This window comes from Protomyctophum parallelum (genome assembly GCF_964188405.1).
Source record: "Protomyctophum parallelum genome assembly, chromosome: 15".
Taxonomy (NCBI): domain Eukaryota; kingdom Metazoa; phylum Chordata; class Actinopteri; order Myctophiformes; family Myctophidae; genus Protomyctophum; species Protomyctophum parallelum.
The window spans coordinates 20,590,393-20,609,547 of NC_139710.1; the positions used below are offsets into that span (position 1 = coordinate 20,590,393).

At 43.6% G+C, this 19,155-nt stretch overlaps 1 protein-coding gene across 5 annotated transcripts in view; it reads right to left on the minus strand.

The window, feature by feature from the left end:
- Positions 1 to 18,575, minus strand: part of camk2b1 (calcium/calmodulin-dependent protein kinase (CaM kinase) II beta 1) — a 68,172-nt gene extending 49,597 nt beyond the window's left edge. For all 5 annotated transcript variants that reach the window (XR_014570370.1, XM_083784112.1, XM_083784111.1 and 2 more), the window contains exons 1-4: positions 18,227 to 18,575; positions 9,947 to 10,041; positions 1,066 to 1,125; positions 640 to 694 (exon numbers count right to left, since the gene is read on the minus strand). Coding sequence is in view for 4 of the 5 variants with exons in the window: in XM_083784112.1 (XP_083640238.1) it covers positions 640 to 694; positions 1,066 to 1,125; positions 9,947 to 10,041; positions 18,227 to 18,288 (272 nt within the window). In the remaining variant the exon portion in view is untranslated. The remainder of the gene's footprint in view (positions 1 to 639; positions 695 to 1,065; positions 1,126 to 9,946; positions 10,042 to 18,226) is intronic.
- Positions 18,576 to 19,155: the final 580 nt, after the last annotated feature.

Here is a 19,155-nt window from a genome sequence, read left to right on the forward strand (position 1 = left end):
CCTTAGAATTGCCTTCAGTGTAGTCATTGGCGAGGGGAAGCCCCCCAGCTTGCTTCGGCTATAAACCAGGACTTCCCCCCTTCATTTCCCCACGGCAAACAACACCACCCCCCCCCCCCCCCCACCACCACACCCCCACCCCCCCCATCCCCCCCCTTCTTGTGCACCGTTGCCAAGGAAACAGGAGGGAATAGCTTGAAGATGGGAGGCTGGGGTTGCAGTGCAGAGAGGGAAATGTGGAGGATGGAGTGTGAGTGTGCGTGAGCGTGTGCGTGTGCATGTGCATGTGCGTGTGTGTGTGTGTGTGTTTAGGATCTAGGGGGGGGGGGGGGGTTGGAGTTATGCAACTGGAGGTGTTCACGAATGTGGAAAAAACACGAAGTATAGGAATTTAGTCAGAGTTTGTACGAGATTGTAGATCATCTACTTTCGCAGCGCGGCGCCACAATCGCACGACGGAGCAGACATGGCCTGATTTATACATCACCGTACGAAATGTCATATTCTGAAAATAGCAGATCTACAAGCGCACAGCACGTCTCAGACGAGACTCGCTGTGCGCTCGTGGATCTGCTACTTTTGGTGCGCAACTCTGTCATATGGCGAAGTTTAAGGAAGGAAGGTGACAAGGAGACTTACAAGTCAAACAGGAGGTAGTGGAAACCCTCCTCTGATATACTGTCATGGAGACGAACTGTCAGAGAAGGAGGAGGAGAAAATGAGGGGGAGGGAGAGAGAGAGGGAGGGAGAGAGAGAGAGAGAGAGAGAGAGAGAGAGAGAGAGAGAGAGAGAGGTGGGGGACAAACCGGTGGAATTAATTGAGACTCGAATCACATCTGAACATATTCTGAAACCCTAAATCGTCAGTGTGAAATTCAGAGTGCGGGGGCAGCATACTAGAGCACGCTAAACACGCAATATGAATACGTATGCTATGAATATAGTTGACTGAAGGAAACCGGTGGAATGCGCCAGAAAAAATGAAAATAAATGCTTTTATGATTCGGTGTGCTGCTGGTGAGGATGTCGGGACAGTGATTAACGGTAGAGGAGGGAGCTTCTCACCGATGTTGGAGTGCTTCAGCAGACGACAGATACGAGCCTCTCTCTCCAGCTTCTGGTGATCTGAAAGACAGAGAGAGAGAGGAGGATGATGGGGAGGTAGTAGAAGTAGACCCTCCAGAAAAATGTGTTTATTGTGATCGCATAATTTACCACATAATCCCATATATTTTGATAATTTTCGCATATTATTTCACAACTTTCCGCATACGAATATTCTGCATTTGAAAATGTTCTGCATATTTTGCAACTTTCCGCATATTTGACAACTTCCCGCAATTTCACTGCATAAAATCACGTAAAAACCTGCATATTTCGTCACAAAGGATTTCATGGCAAGGATTTTAAGCGGGTCCAAGTAGTAGTAGTAGTAGAGAGAGAGAGACATAGCAACTTTTTCCAGTGGAACAAACTTAATATGAACTGTGCCGTACATCCAAGTCATAAACTTCTTTGTTAAGCCTGATTTAGATCGCCGAAAATAGCAGATCTACAAGGCACCGCCACACATTGTGAGCTTGTTGATCAGATATTTCCAGTGAGCGACACACAATGCTGAGCAAAGTCAATATTGAAAGTAAGTAATTACATTTTATTTATAAAGCCCATTTCACAGACATCAGTGTCACAATCACAACAATATAGCTGCAAGCAGCGATAAGGTGGGAGTCGTGGGACCAAGCCAGAAGGGAATAAGCAACCCCGTTTGAAAAAAGTAGCCGGGGAGCTCGGACAAAAATGCTTTTTATTAAACAACGCGGGACGCAGCAATTCTAATCGCTGGCGCTGCTACTAACTAACACCCGTGGGACACTTTGTGAGTACTTTATATTTGAAATCTGAATGTTTATATATACGGAAATCTTGTAAATGCAGCGAGCGCAAAAAACAGGGCAAAGTTTCTGCATGACTGTCATGATAATCATCATGGCAGTCATGTTCCAGGGCTAGGTACCAACCAGCACATATGGAGCGATTTGGGGTTCAGTGTCTTGCCACTGTAGTGTCTTGTGATGAAGGTCAGAGGTCAAAAGTCGGAGCACGAAAGTTGTTCGGCATGAGGAGCCACATACTGTATGTGTATCAAAATTTCATTGCCAACGGTCAAACGGTTCATGAGCTATGCCTGTTCAAAGTTTGTATTTTCAATTGAGTGCTATATCGCCACCTTTTGGCCCTCTACCATGTTGACAAGTTTCGCGAAAACCGACTGCACGGTTCAGCCAGAACTGCTATTTTTGGCGGAAGAAGAAGGAGAAGAAAAAGACAAAAAACAATAAGGGACCAACGTCGGTCCCTTAAATAAAAGCAAAACATGTCAACAATAAACACTTCGACCAGAGATCGCCTGGCTGTAGCTTTTTTTGCATTCTACCAAATCCATGTGAATTACCGTGATGGATTTAGCCTTCAGCGCCCAATATTAAATTGTTCAACTGTTAGTTAAAATCCCGTGTTCCAGAAACATAGGGTTCAATTCAACTGAATGTATGCATCCTGTGTATACATGCATACATAAAGATCTGGTCTGGCTAGCGTCATGGCTGTGTTACATAAACACACACACGCACAGACAGACGCCAGGGCAGTGGACCACCACGTTTGTGCATACATGCAGAGCACAGCATGAACCCTAAGATAACGGTGTTCGCCCACACACACACAGCACATGGACAAGCCAGTGCCACACAGAGACAAGCACGTGAGCACGCGCACACACGCACACACGAGGAGTGACAGTGAAGTGAGCACCTAGTGATTATGCTCTCAGAAGATGAGAGGAGTGAGTCGGGGAGAGAGAAGCAGTGGTGGAAAGTAACAATACTGAGGTATTAAGTACAATATTGAGGTATTTGTGCTTTACTTGAGTATTTCCAATACTTTTATTTGTTTTATATGCCATTAGATCTCAGGCAAATATTGTGCTTTTACTTTTTTTGTGCTGTGAATCTGCTATTATTTTCCAAAGGTTTTTACTTTTATACATTCGAAAACTTCTGCATAATGAGTACTTTAGGATGCATTTTTGAGATTCTCGAGTAAATTTAGAATTCTAGACTTGTACTTTATTTTCTACATTGATACTTTTACTTAAGTAAAAAAAACAAAAAACATGAGTACTTCACTGGAGAGAAGACTGTTGAGACAACAGGAGGGGGAGGAGGGCAGGGAGGGATTAGAGAAACAAAGCATGGCTGCTGTTGGAGGAGAAAGACGCCTCCTCTCTGCCCACTACCACTCAGATAACGTGAGCTTGTGAATCTGCCATTGCCAGAAAAACTGTAAATGTTCGCCTACTGTACATCAGAGGTTCTCAAACTATGAACGGGAATCACAATGTTGTGAATGCATTTTCAAAAAGGAAATCCTATTTAAGGCATACTTAAAGGATGAGAAAGGATGTTTTGACTAATTTGTGTAGAAAGAAGATCCAGTAGGTATGCCTACGCCGACTGAATCACTGCTGTTCGCAGTGGTCTATACCCTTTAAGCGGCATTATGTACAATAACATTATTTTAATTAATATCGTTACATTTTTGTTTTATGTTAATACAATATCAGAGCTACACAATTCAACACCACAGCTATGCACCTTTTTTATTATTATTATTATTATTATTTTTGACAGGGACAACGCTCATTAATCAACATGTCAGTTTTCACATCAATGTAAATGGGCCAGAGTTAGCCAAAGCTAAATTTCATCTGTAGTCCCTGGGCAGGCTCTTAAAAAGTAAATGATAAAAGAAAGACAGAGTGTAGGGCGCCTGCACACAACACCATGCGTTGATGCCGTGTGTGCATATGTGCAAGCACCCATCACTACGTCCATACAAAACACAGTACAACAGATAAAAGAAAGACAAAGTGTAGGGCGCCTGCACACAACACCATGCGTTGATGCCGTGTGTGCATATGTGCAAGCACCCATCACTACGTCCATACAAAACACAGTACAACAGATAAAAGAAAGACAAAGTGTAGGGCGCCTGCACACAACACCATGCGTTGATGCCATGTGTGCATATGTGCAGGCACCCATCACCACGTCCATACAAAAACACAGTACAACAGATAAAAGAAAGACAAAGTGTGGGGCGCCTGCACTCAACACCATGCGTTGATGCCATGTGTGCAATGCATATGTGCAGGCACCCAACACCACGTCCATACAAAAACACAGTACAATACAGATAAAAGAAAGACAACGTGTGGGGTGCCTGCACACAACACCATGCGTGTTCACCTTCCTCACTGCATCACACACACATGCTCAAATGCCTCCACATTTCACACTACTTGTATTATAAGTACTCCGGCAAGGTTCGTGGCCTATTACCCCCCTTCATCAGGGCAATTCATTCTTGCCCTGATGAATACCAATTAATGGTCGAAACATGGTGGCAGTCGCCTTTTTAATTTAATAAAGGCTTCCCTCCTATTTTTAACTTCAGTGTGTGTGTGTGTGTGTGTGTGTGTGTGTGTGTGTGTGTGTGTGTGTGTGTGTGTGTGTGTGTGTGTGTGAGCGTGCATGCATGCTTGTGTCCATCCGTCTGTCCGTCTGTGTACAGCTGGCACCGGCCGATGCCAAATTTTACACACACTCACTCCCTGGATTCCAACAATGAACCTCAGCCCCAAATTTTCCCAGAACAGCCTGTTATAGCGCCACCAGTAGGCCGACTTTTGAAAAACATTTTTTTTATATTACTCTCAATTGTTACACACTCTCTCTATACTAGTCATGTGTTCAAGACGGATCTGTCCGATATTTCAGATTCCATCCTAATTGGCTAACATTAGCAGGATTGGCCCCTTTTGAACAGAAAGCCTCGATCATGAACACAGCGTGCAATTTATGTGAAATCTTTCACAGACTTTCCTATTAGGCTGAGGAATATATGTATATCCCACCCTTTTCACATTGGCCTGCTCCACCAACAGGTGGATTTAAGAAGAAATGGCACCCTTTTCACATTGGCCCTATTATAGCACCACCAGGAGGCCACAACTTGACCTGCCCTGGTGGAGACCTGTGCCCCGAGGGGCACTTTATCTAGTTTATCTATGCCTTGATCCCGTTTTGATCTGTGTGAGCACCTTTTATCATCATTACTTTTTGATATCTCCGTTGAGCACCTGGTTAGTTCCTCTTTTTGTCCTATGACAATAAACCATGTTGTCACACAACAAATGCAATCTTACACTATAGTAGTGTGGTGGTGGTGTTTCACTGCAGACACATTTTGCCCTCTCCCTGTATTTTGGTGTTTTGACAGACCGGGCGTTTTTGGCTACCAAAAAACACTGTTGAAACAGTGCAGTGCAACTCACAGCCTCTCCTGATATTATATTAAACTACAAAATTCTCTCTCGTTACAGGCCTTCCCAATTCACAGTTGTGGCAATAGATGTCGCTGCCTTAAACAATCACCTAATCACAATTCTAATCACCATAATAGTTTCCATGATGTTTTCACACACACACACACACACACACACACACACACACACACACACACACACACACACACACACACACACACACACACACACACAGGCATCCAGCACCTGCACTACTGCACTATACACTCGGACAACTTACTTTCATCCATTTATCATCGCTGCGGTTACCGACCGTTTATAGTTAAGGTCCTGGCACAGCCACAGGCGCCATCTTTACAAGCAGTATAAAGTCCATTTTTACACTCTCAGTTAAAGAACACTCTGGAAACCAAGTACAGGGCCAAAGGTCAAGTTTACCAACTATTGAACATTTAATGTGGTTAAATGTCTAATAATACATTATATACATATACTATTATGTAATGAGGGTCCCGGCTTCATCTCTCTCTCAGCTAAGGGGTTCCTAGCCTGCTTTAAAGATAATGTAATGTTGTGTGATAAGGCTTCATTTAGCCACATAGGTTGTATCAGAGCTATCCTGGCTATGTGACATTGAGCCAGTCTCCCGTGCGGTCTTGACAATGACACCGAGCTCGCTGGCTGAAAAGCAGGTCAGCTCCACCGCCACTGCATTGCAGCTGAATCTCCAGCAGTGTATTACATACATATAAGCTCAAGTTATGCTCCATGGCACCAGGGGTGCTGTGTGCCAAAGCGAACCAAATCTAGACCAGTTCTCTTTTGGCAAGCGACAATGTCGACTGTCGTACTACCGAGTATGAATTAGGACGGTGGTTTTCTAACTTTTTGTGCCCAAGAAAGACAAAACTCCAGGCACACCTACAGGTACATTGTTAGCAAGAATAGCCAAGCAACAACCTTACAATGACGTTATGAGCTTGCAGATCTGCTATTTTTGCTTCTTTTTTATGTGAAAATAGAACAGGGACCACAGGTTGAAAGCAGTTAAAAAGTGTTTCAGTATAGAATTTGCCTCTATATTAGGAATGGGTGTGCACAAAGTTACTGATACAGTATGCTAAATAAAATACAAATATCACAGCATGAGACTTAATGCAGCGCTGCGAGCTTGCACATCTGCTAAGTTTGAATAATGTTGAGTCATTTAGATTTTTTTTAACACAAATCTCCCCTTCTGTGGGTCCCTGGCGACAAAACATTTTCAGATGGGGGTTCCGCGGCCGTTTGAGAACTACTGATCTAGGTCTCAGGTCTTAATGGGTTAATTAAATGAGTGGTTGTCACAACAAAATCCCAAGGCACACCTAGACCTTTCTCCACCAGTGTGCCACCATTTGGGAACCACTAAATGAGGCTATAGTGCACGGCTGTACAGCGATAATATGATATGATATGATATAGTACACTTTATTTATATACTATACCCACTGAGCATTTTTCAGGCTAATATGTCTAAAATTGGCTATGGGTTTCAACAGTTATAGACAGACTATATATATAGACCTTTAAAAAACGACAAAGATATCGCCGGTCTATAGACGTTAATCAACGTAAAATCCATGCTAATCAATGTCTAAGCTAAGCCCCTAGACAGCTAAAGAAGCCGACTATTGCTCTGTGGGTTGTTGGGGATATAGTTAAAATGAAAGCCCTAACCGTTTTCAACCTGGTCCCTAGTTTTGGCATGTTATATTTTTTTTTCTTCAAAAGTTTCCAAAATGTTTCAAATACTCATTGCCCCATTGGCCAGTTATGCTACCTAGTTTTATTCGTTGTCAAGACTCAAGAGTACCCGTTGTCCTGTTGTACCATTTGCTGTCAGTGTTCCTTTATGCCATACAGTACAGTATATGGCATATACTGTAGTACTGTACTGTACTGTACTGTACTGTACTGTACTGTACTGTACTGTACTGTACTGTACTGTACTGTACTGTACTGTACTGTACTGTACTGTACTGTACTGTACTGTACTGTACTGTACTGTACGGACCCTGACGTTATCAATATCACATCATAGTATTGACATCGGCATTCTTCAGGGATCTCCAATATGGAGATCATTGCCGCGGGTCGGTTCTGGACAACAGGTTTTCGAGGTAGGTGGGGGACACAATTGTACTGAGGGGCGCCTTTTGGGGCACACAAAGTCCATAGACTTGGCTGACACATTACGTTACGACTACGAGGGGGCATGCTTAAAGCAAACATTAAAAAGTCCATCAAGCAGCTTGTGGAAACAGCTGTGTGTGTGTGTGTGTGTGTGTGTGTGTGTGTGTGTGTGTGTGTGGTGTGCGTGCGTGCGTGCGTGCGTATGTGTGAGTGCGTGCTTAAGAGAGAGTCAGATGAGAGTCCCGTGCTAAAGGCATGTAGGCGCACAGACGCTTGGTCCACAGCTGCCAAGTGCCTGAGGTGCCTTCTCTCGCCTGACCCCCCCCCCCCCCCCCCCCCCCCCCGCACACACACACACACACACACACACACACACACAGACCACCCCACCCCCTGCACCCACCACCAAATTTGCAACCACATCCATCGCCAGTCTTGACCCGGCGCTCCTCAAAGTCTCTCACCGCCACAAGAAGGCTCATACCAACCATTATGCATGTCAAAACTAGTCCGACAAATATATCGGTATATAGGTCGTTATTAGTCTATTTTTGGTTGGTTGTAAAAACATGTTCGTTGTGCTTTTAATTTATACATTTCTAGTTTGTCTTACTTTATCTGTATACATTTACGATTCATCTTTATGTGAAAAAGTAAAAATTCAATACATGTTTTTATTTTAAAACATGTTAATTTATGTTTTTTTAATGGTGATTAAATAAAGATTTGATTTAATTTGAACCGAAATATCGGTCAAATCATCGTAACAACCTATAGGAATCGGTGAGGCCCTAGTCAAATAGACAATACCCCCAAAAACTCCCACCTCCAAAGCGGGACAGTGAGTCAGGGGGCCGGGCTGCCATAAAACCCTGCTGCAGAAGCCCATGTCAGATAGGTCATGGAGCTATAAATAGGCCCACGGAGTGCCGATAGAAATATACAGTGGGCCAGTGGCCCAGCCTGCAACGTACACACGCACACACGCACGCACACACACACACACACACACACACCTCAGTCAGCATGGATCAATCCAGCTATCAAATATTTAAACGCTGTGATCATTCTCCACCTCGGAAATATGGAGGCAGGCTGAAAGCAGAGACCGGTCGACACACTGAGATGTGATCCGACAACGGTTACAGTTAAGATATGTAGCCCTAGCCATAATGGGATCTATAATAGCTAGATATAATTTATTTATTGTGTATGCATAGCGGGCATGTGCTGTTGAGTGGTCCCCTGATATCAGTCTCATCAAGCCAGTATAAATGGGATTATCTGTTAGTTTTACGCTAATAGGAGCAGGATAATCTGGTGAATGGGTTAATCTCGTCAAATGTGCAGTGTGTGTGTGTGGTCAGACACAGTCACAACACAGACCAGCCACACACAACAGTTGCAGATCGAGATTAAAGTACATTGAAAGACTAGCACACTCAAATAGTGTTCACATAACATTTATTTTTGTATTTTGTTTATTCACGTGAAATCACTTTTATAGCAGGCCCAGCTGAATTGAATTTCCTTTGTGATTTATCCTGAGAGATGGGCCCAGAAAGAAGAGTTCCTTTCTTTGACCTGACCTTAAGCTGATATCAAGCTACAGGAAATAACACCACGCAATCAGAGACAGACAGACATAACAAGATGACTTTGAAGTTCTAGGTAAACGCCTTCTGCTAATGGCTGTTAAAATGCCTGCAGACCACACTCGACATTTTCACACACAAGTACTAGTAGTGGTCGCGCGTGCGTGCGAAGGGTGACAGTCAAGTGTCAGCGCGATGCCACCTGGCACAGCCCCGCTGTGCCGTGGCTCCAGTTACGACTAGGCAGTGGCGCAGCAGGAGATTTACACTGGGCAACTGGCTGCGTGAAGAGCACCGCGGTGGCCATTGTGGAGCTGGGGTGGTGGGGCTTGGGGGAGGGGGATGACTGGGATCCCGTGGCCGTGGCATTTGGCCTTGGCTTTGGCTAAAACCGTTACTGAGTGGACAGTGCGTGATGCTTATTAGAGTGACTCAAGCAGGCCAATGTTAAAGGTGAACCTGCTGCTCATGAAAGGCCACTGTGGGCCACCTGATCAGAGGCCATTATATGGACAGATTATGTTGTGTGTGTATTATCTGCTGCCAGAGATCTGCGTAGCTATGTCCTTCTCAATGTCTCTACTGGTTCCAGCATGTCCCCAGCAAAACCAGGAACCGTTTTAACCAACTAAGGTCCATTTTATTTTTCGGCTACATGTCAAGGTAAGGTTTTCAAGTATACAGCTATATGTGTTGGCCTGAAAACATTACATAACCCAACTAATAATCCTAACCTACTCAACCAGCCTGTTGGAAGTCAAAGAATAATGGACGTGCTTATGCTTACCTCGTGCAGATAACTTTTTGGTGTTGATTATTTTGGCAGCGTACTCCTGTCCTATGCACAGCTTAACACATCTGCGCACCACTGAAAATGCTCCCCTGGAAACAGAGACAGAACAGAAGGATCAGGTTTAGAGCAAACAACATATACTCTGAGAGTATAAAAATTGACCTAACTAAGCCTGTCACAATTATTACATACCGGTAACCTACACAATTATTTTGTCAATCGTTTCCATTCCATGTAGAAAAGTTTTCATACATTCTCAGTATGAACTTGAATAATGTAAAGAGGGAGTCCCGCACACCATCTTCACTTACAAAAACTATTTATTTAGAGTACATTGTTTCGATCGCTCTGACCGTCGTCTGGCATTCCTGATTTATTAAATGTGTCATGTCAGTAATTTCTTTGTATTAACTAAGTTATCCGACATATCTGCCCTGTACAATTTGTGATTATGAAGCCTAGAAAATTAACAGAAATTAAAATCCTATTCCAATGTTCAATGCCAAAAACTATTTGCAATTTAATAGTTAATCGCAATTATTTGTGTGCCAATTAATCGCTAACTGCAATTTGTAATCGTGACAGCCCTAGCTCTAACCATTGCATTGTTACACTCTCAGAGCTAATAATATGGAATTCTGCTGTCCAAGTGTGAGCATCACTCATTTGTGATAAAATTCCCAGAAGACAATTGAAACCGTAAAGAGGTGGTCAATCAACAGCTTTGCTTGCTCGCAGGCAGTCTTTTTGACGAGAACATTTTCTGCACAGCTAGCATTTCTCCCTGTCCAGCACGGAATATAGTTCTGATGTCACTTGCTAATTGTGGCTAGGTACATAAATAGACTACACTGCCAGGGTTTGTCTGCTTAATAGGCTCCTGTGGGGTCTCCAAAAGCCAGTCAGCGCATACTCGATAACGTGAAGATGTGAGGCACGCGAGACAGAGGGCTAAAATGAGCTCTGGAACAGACATTTAAACGCGAGAACCAGTGGCAGTGTGAGCCTTCGTAAATTCACGCTGTATCACATAGCTAGACACTTTCAAACTGTGAAAACGCACATTTACAACTTTACAGTAATACATTGTGAAGAACATTAACTTAACCACATTCTGGGGGCAAACATTCAGCAAGCATCAATCAGTGAGCAATGTAGATTGACTATTTTTGTAGAAGAGATTTGATGTACTGTAGAAAACACAATAGGCTGCATTGTGATCATGACAACGGTTAACCTTATGTCACCAGGCATTTCACACTGGAGAAAGCCTGGTTGTCGTTCTGAACCAACTAGTGTGATGCTCTAGGTCAAGCCTACTCTTGAATTCCCCTACTTGTATCCGGTTGCGCACCACAATGTTATTGTTCCCCCCACATGAATACAGAATCGAGTAGCATAGTCTCGCCAGGTGCTATGAGGCATACCAAACAAAAGTATAAAAGACATAATACACTTGTCGGAACTTACTGGATTCATAGGATTCCACATGGACCTAGCTCTGGTCCATAGCCAATGCTTCTATGATTCTGCCCTGCATTGACTATGCTACTTTCGCTTTTAAATCTCACATGGAACTCAGACCAGCCTCTCCTCTTTAGCGTATTTAAAAAGAACGTTTTTTCTGCTAACCAAAACAAAGGCGGGTTGTGTCATTAAAAAGCCTACTTTCCTTAGTGGACGTACTCTGAGCCCCCCACCACACGTATAAACGGTCCGCTTTGGCTAGAAAGGGATTTTTTGGTAGAGGGCGCATTGGAGTAACTAAAAGTATTTTTTTCCCCGGTGGAAACAAAATCCCTTTTTAGCCAAAAAGTACCGTTTATACATGTGGTGGGGGGCTCAGAGTGCGTCCACTAAGGAAAGTAGGCTTTCTAATGACACAACCTGCCTTTGTTTTGGTGAGTAGCAAAAACTTTATTTTTATTTACGCTAAAGAGGAGAGGCTGGTCTGAGTTCCATGTGAGAGTTAAAAGCGAAAGTAGCATAGCCAATGCAGGGCAGAATCATAGAAGCATTGGCTATGGACCAGAGCTAACATGGACCCTGATATCTCTTATCTGGTTTCTGAGGGAATTATTTTTTTATCCGTCTCTAGATCAGAAAACTGCCTAAAGTAGGGGCATGGTGGCACAGTTGGTAGTGATGTCGCCTCACAGCTAGAAGGTCCTGGGTTCGATTCCCGCTGGGGATGCTGTGGGCATGTTCTCTCCTCCGTGTCATCAGTGCCCATACCAGCACCAACCAGCACATCGGGAGCAATTTGGGGTTCAGTGTCTTGCTCAAGGACACTAACTCTGGGGGAGCCCGGGTTCGAACTGGCAACCTTGCAGTTACCATCCGGCCACTCTAACCCTGAGACCCCGCCGCCCCACACATAAAGAGCATATGTGAAAAATGCAGGTCAAAGGTTTGTCCTTTGCCTCTAGTCTAGGGAGTGTGCATACAAAGTTTTACACAGATCGGTGCAGTTATAGGTAAAACATGAGGCTGCTACATTTTCAAGTGTCATTTCTTCCTCTGCATAGTGGGAATGTACATGAAAGATTTCCCTCAAATTGTACTCTGCATGATTTGAGGCATTTTGTTCAAAAAGGACCAATCTTGCAAACTTTGGAAGGCAATCTTAGCCAATAGGGATGGAATATGGGGAAATGTGTTTTGCAAAAATCTTGCTCATGGCGGCGCTATAACAGGCTGTCGTTGAAGATTTGGGGTAGGCTGGTGGAGACAAAAAGAAAACTGCCTAGTGTACTGTCCGAGTTGATCCCAGTCTAATGCCTGATATATCTATATATTCAGCACCACTGCTCTGCTTCCATACAGGACATCAAACACTGTTAAGTTAAGTGTTCATTTAACCCTGAAGCAAATGGACCCTTCCATTTGTACACTCTAAAGACATAGTTAAAAATCATAGTTCTAGATGACCAACAGGGTCGGGGTCAAAGGTGACAGCTGTGATTGTGAACCCAGCTGATCACAGTTAAAACAGGGATTGGGGGATTGCCTCTGTGCAGACAGGACATTGAATAATAAACCCACTCTCTCACTCCGACTAAAAACAGACACATTTATACAGTATGCTGTAAGAAATGACATATTTTAACCTGCTGGGCTGGGCTGGCCTAACCCTAACTTCTTAATTTCTGCCCTACAGTAAGATATAAGCAGTAAGCTACATGCTTCGATTAATTTGGGCAACCACACTAAATAGGGGTTGAGGCGGGGTATCCACCAAATCATTTTCTAGGAGAGAGCCGACAGGCACGGGGTCTCTCGTAGCCTACTCATTTTAGCTGATACACATAGGTAGGTAATGTATTGTAGCTGGCTGCCCAATATCACATCTACAGCTGCTAGTTTAACCACTTGGGGAACATTCCTCAAAAATAGCAGATCTACAAGTTCACAGCGTGTTGCAACGCGACACATTGTGAGCTTGAACATCTGTTATTTTTGGCAAAGAGATTTGGAAGAAAGCGGTTGAAGTACAGTACATGCAGTTCAAGTCCAGTTCTCTAAGACTATACATGGTTTGTTTTGTGCTGCTTAATACAATCTGTTTCTTTACCCAGATAGCAGACACAAACCTTGACACCACTAAGCAGGCTGTCAGCCTGTCACTCATAACCTATTACCTTTGGCAATTTTTTACAGGAATGATGTGATATAGGAATCAAATATCAATGATTGACGAAATACTTTATTACTCAAAAATGTTAAATAGCACGGACGTACAGTAAAATTATGTAACCTTTATTTTCTTCTATTTCTTTATCCCACGGTTTTTGCAACGTAACCGTCGGCGCTACACTCCCTCTGCCAATTTGGGGAGAGCAACAGACTGATATCATGCTTCCTTCTATACATGAGGAGTCCATGTATAGACTCAAACTCCACACAGAAAGGCCCTTTTGCCAAACCCACCCAATGTATTAGGGCACTGATGACGCAGAGGACCGCTCACAGCGTCCCCAATGGGAATCGAACCCAGGACCTTCTAGCTGTCAGGCGACAGTGATACCGACTGCGCCACCGTGCCCATATGATAATAATGTTCCATCTCACACAAGTTAACTTTGGTACATGTCCCTAACCCTAAAATTAACCGCAACACTAATGTATATCATAAAAGCTAAAAAACTAAAAGCCTAAATCTTTGACTAGCTATAATAACTAAAGGCCCTTAGACACTTATTTTGTACAATTAATTCACAATAATTGACTGTGTCATGAGTACGATCCACATAGAACGTGAATATTATGCGGCGATCAAGCAAAGTAATTTATTTAAATAGAACCATCAACCTGTATGAATGAGGCATCACCAATTTAATACTTTAATATGAAATATTGGTATTTTTTAATTGTTTACCGGTACTCATCACGCTCCCGGTGTTAGGGCCTCAACTCTAAAAATGTGCCTTTCCTAAAGTGGGAAACCATCAAACATATCCCATTCCCTGTATTGTCACTTTCCCCACAAGGACAGCAACATTTAAAACACACACACACACACACACACACACACACACCACCTCCAGTGATCTTAACATCAACCAGAATTAGCCCTGCCTGATCTAGAGTCGTAGAAATCAATATGTTAACAAAGTGCCTTTCATTAGTGACCCATGTCTGTCCCGTGTGTCTCAGTGGAGACATTAAAGTGATTTAAAGCCCCCATAACGCCCACTATCCTTCCCCAGATCCCCTGTCAACTGATTGGGAGGACTGAGAAGGCCACAAGGCTCCTGCTCCTCCACACTTGCACCTCACCCCACATAGCTGGCGTGGCAGAGGGCTGCTGGGAAAGCAGACGCACGTGCACACACACACACACACACACACACACACACACACACACACAACAACACACACACACACACACACACACACACACACCTGATGGTACACGACGTACTGACGCACATGAGTTGCGTAAATTACTTGCATAGGCTACATGAGCTGCACTTGCCCCACACACACTTATAAAGTCACTTTTACAAACACAGTTTGTAGATCCGCCGTTTTCAGTGCTCGACATCCGGCATATATACAACCAAGTATAAATCCGGTTTAAGGCTGTGGAAGTTACGGCTCTGAGCCCAAATTCCTCCGGGGAAAAACTGTGCCAATTAAATTGACAAAGGTTTTTGGACGACTGATTATCACACCTGATACGTTGTTACTGCCTTACAAAGGCCACTCTAGGCCAAGGGCCCAATACTGTTTGAAAAACATGTTTCGTTTTGATGAACCATGGACTTATTGGGAAGTCTCCACCAAAATGTGCTCCAATGTGTAATAAAAAGCCATATTTCTGTTTGATACAGTACAAATAATTATAAATTGTAATATATTCCTCCTAGATAAACATACCAATTGTAAAACATATACATATCCAATGTTACCATGGAAATGTTACCACCACCGCAAATGTCATGGGAGTTTTACTCTTTTGTAGCTAGAAGTATCAGAGACCTCCCCCTACTTGCCAGCCCATAGAGTCCAATGTGAACTTGGGCAATTTGAGTACCTTAACGTTTTATGTTAGAAATGTTGAGTAAGGCCCAGGCGGTGGCGTAACCGTCTGGGCCGCCGGTTCGACTCCCGAGCCCCACACGGCCTTTACTGCATGTCTTCCCCCATCTCTCTCCTATTTCCTGTCAGCCTACTGTCTGTCCCTTCAAAAAACCAATAAAAGGCGTAAACCACAAAAAAAAAATATCTTTAAGAAATGTTGAGTAAGCTAACTTGCATATGTTGAGCAATTTTCATAATTGGCATAATATGTGACCATACCATTAACAACCTATATAAGTGGGCGGAAATCTAAATTTCATCATGCTTTAACACCTTTTATGCTAAGGACGTGTATACACGTCCTGGGAATCAAAACCACGGGGTGCCTTGGACGTGTACATAGGCGTCCTTAGGTTTCTTTTATTGATATTAAAAAAAATAACAATTTGTTTTATTTTTTGGTTGGCCTTTCCTTCTGTAGCGCACTCCTTGTGTTTCGCGCATGCACACTGCCGTTCACTTCATCGTTTACGGCTCCATTAGAGCTCATAACTCTAAATCTAGGGCGCTCTCCATGGTTTTGACCAAAAGGGCAATGTTCTGTCTTCATTTCTGACTTCAGGAAGCATCTCCTTTGGAAAATAAACGACTAGAGACTGGATTAATCAGTGCGAGGTAAGAACGGAAGATTATGCCTCCCAGTTTTGGAGGGTAACTGAAGGCTTTTCAGAGTAAAATCTACCATATCTGCTGGCACTCTAGCACCATTATTTTGCCATGATGCTCAATCCTTTCCAAGCATTAGTTTTGCACAAAAAACCGTGGGCTAAAAACGGCCATAGTCACAGTGTGAGTGTGAGTGTGTGTGATGGCAAGGGCCTACAAACAAGTTTAATGCCATTAGTTGACACAGGGCCACATCAGGATGTATGGTATGGAAAAAGATTTCTCCAGGAAATGTGTGTGCCAAGATAAAACACTTTGCAACACAGTGGCACAAGTGCTTTCAGAAAAACAATGTAGGCCTAGTACTTATATTGCAACCTTACACAGAAGAGTGCTGGAGAGTGATCATTTGTTACTATGCCTTAGATGTGGGATTAGGATTACAACCATGGATAGCCATGTATTCACACTTGTGCTCAATCTCATATCTTAATTTGACTCACTACTCTGTCTGAATATTAAGATCAATCCATGATCATTTCTTGGCTTAAATACTGTAATTAGTTTCTGTCACTTCAAAGCTGTCCTGCACTGAAGCACTGTTCTGAATGTCGTTATGCTGTTGTATTTTTCACCTCTGCAACTTTTTACTCCATACAAATGGTTCTCAAAGTGGGGCTCCCGGAGGTCATTGAGGGGATTCCAGGGGGTCCCCAACAAATTGAGGGTCCAGATTAACCGCTTTAATTACTTCAGCTGTATAAATATAGCTAAGCCAACCTACATTTTTATTTTTTAATCATTTTTAAATATTGACCCACCTAATACAAATCAATTTGGGGGTCTTTGACATGAAAATGTTTGAGAACAATGTAGTAGGCTACTGCTCCAAAACCATGGTAGACACATACTGTTACAGGGTTGAATGGAATTCAAGTGGAGACACATTCTAGGAACATTATTGCTTTGCTGAGGGTTGGGGACTCATTTCTAGTTGAAAAAAATCACACCTGTGTGAACCGAGTGGTGCAACTCCCCTCTCTCTCTCCCCCCCCCTCCCCCCCCCCCTCCCCTCCCCTCCCCTCCCCCCTCCCCTCTCTCTCTCTGCTTTATTATGGATATCAATGAACCTAGACAGTCAGCAGTTGGATTTGCGTCCAGCAGGTGGCAGCCATGTCACATACTTATGTCCAATTTCACGCATGTGCACACCACTCGTGCTCTTGACGGATACATGATACGGACATTCCTGGTTGTAGGAGTGGTTGCACCACTCAAAAAGGTATAACATGCCTAGCTGGTGATTTGGGAGATTTATATAAACCATAGGCATTGGACAGATCAAAAAAAGTTAAGTTTCCTTTTGCATTTTTCAAAGCAAAGCCACCACCTAGTACTGTAGGCCAAGTACACATAGCTCTAGTCTATATTCGTTTAATGATAGGAATATTTGTCCAAATTATATCATCCTTTGGTGATAGCAGATCAGATCAGCACCACCCCTTTTTCTTTTGCCAAAATTGCCCCCCGAAAGCAGCATGCAAAAAAGATGCATGCTGCTGCTGTTAATCAACACTTCACTTGTCTACTCCATCGCGCGGTGTCTTTAATGAAGCTAATAAAGCGTCCCAGATCTGTTCTTTTTAGACAGCGACACAGTCGTACTACAGAGTATAAATGACTCAAATGAGCGTGGGTTTTGACAGCTCGGCGTGTCAAAACCCGCTACACTGTAGCAAAAACAGCTCCTTTACAATAATGTTCTTAGCTTTCTACGAGGTGGCTAATAAATGGCAATGTGTGTGTGTGTGTGTGTGTGTGTGTGTGTGTGTGTGTGTGTGTGTGTGTGTGTGTGTGTGTGTGTGTGTGTGTGTGTGCGCGCGCGCGCGTGTTCTGTTACAGAGAAAGCACTGAGCGTATTTTGAGAGCTGTCAAATAAGACCACACCAACACAACAGTGAAATGCAAGCCAGTATGTCGCTGAAGTGTGAAGACCGCCACGGGGACGAAAGACCGTAGTTTGAAACGCTCCTGACCAACATAAAAATAAGAAAACACACACTTAATAAACCTCCTACTTACTTCCCCAGCTCCTCGTATAGCTGGAATTCGTCCGTAAATCGTGTACAGGTTGTCGTAGCCATGTCTCCCTACTACAGCACGTCGCTCGCTCTTGTCAGGGTTTCAGCGCCGCTGCAAAATACTATTTCTTCTCTAAAAGTCGCCAATAAGCAGCCGCCTGTTCGGAGACGGCCTTTCTTGCGGCAGTTGATACGCTTTTCTTTTCTCAAATGAGGGTTTTTGATGATAAAGAAGCCCGGCGACCAGACCAGACCGAGGGTGGGTGCTGCTGCGTGCTCTCTTCTCTCCCCCACTATCAGCTGTGTCTCTATCGCTAGTCCACAGCGGTGACTGCGCTCGCTCCGTTTGCTCTGACTCTCCGCTCCCAAAGCCGCGGCTGAGAAGCGCAGCGCAACGACCCCTGTTGGACAGTTTGTGTGCGCGTGTGTGTGTGTGCGTGTGTGTGTGCGCGCGCGTGTGTGTTTGTGTGTGTCACACCTCCCTATTTCCAAATAGGGCCAAATTGTGAGGTTTTACGCTTTGCGAGCCAGGCCACTGAGGCCAAGCTGTATATTTTGTTAATTATAAAGAGGGAAAAGTAAAACCTGTTTGGGACTGCAATGTTATTTTATTTAGGGAGTCCTTTTCATACTAATCTCATTCTCATACATGTATATATGACTAATTAATTATGGCATTTATACTTTTTGCCTGCATGTGTGGAGCAGCCTATGCCATGCATGGGTTATATTATTATAGTAGCCTACAGTAGGCCTATGAATAGAATTTGGTGGTGCTGTACAGTAGGCTACCTACTGGAGCTGGTTTTGTAGGTTCTGAAAGCTTTAACTTTAAGTCCAGCTGTTTCAGATTAGAAAGAATGGCAGAGTGAGTCCTCCCATGTGTCCCTACCTCCCTCTCCATGACAATCAAACAGCCTAATATGCAGT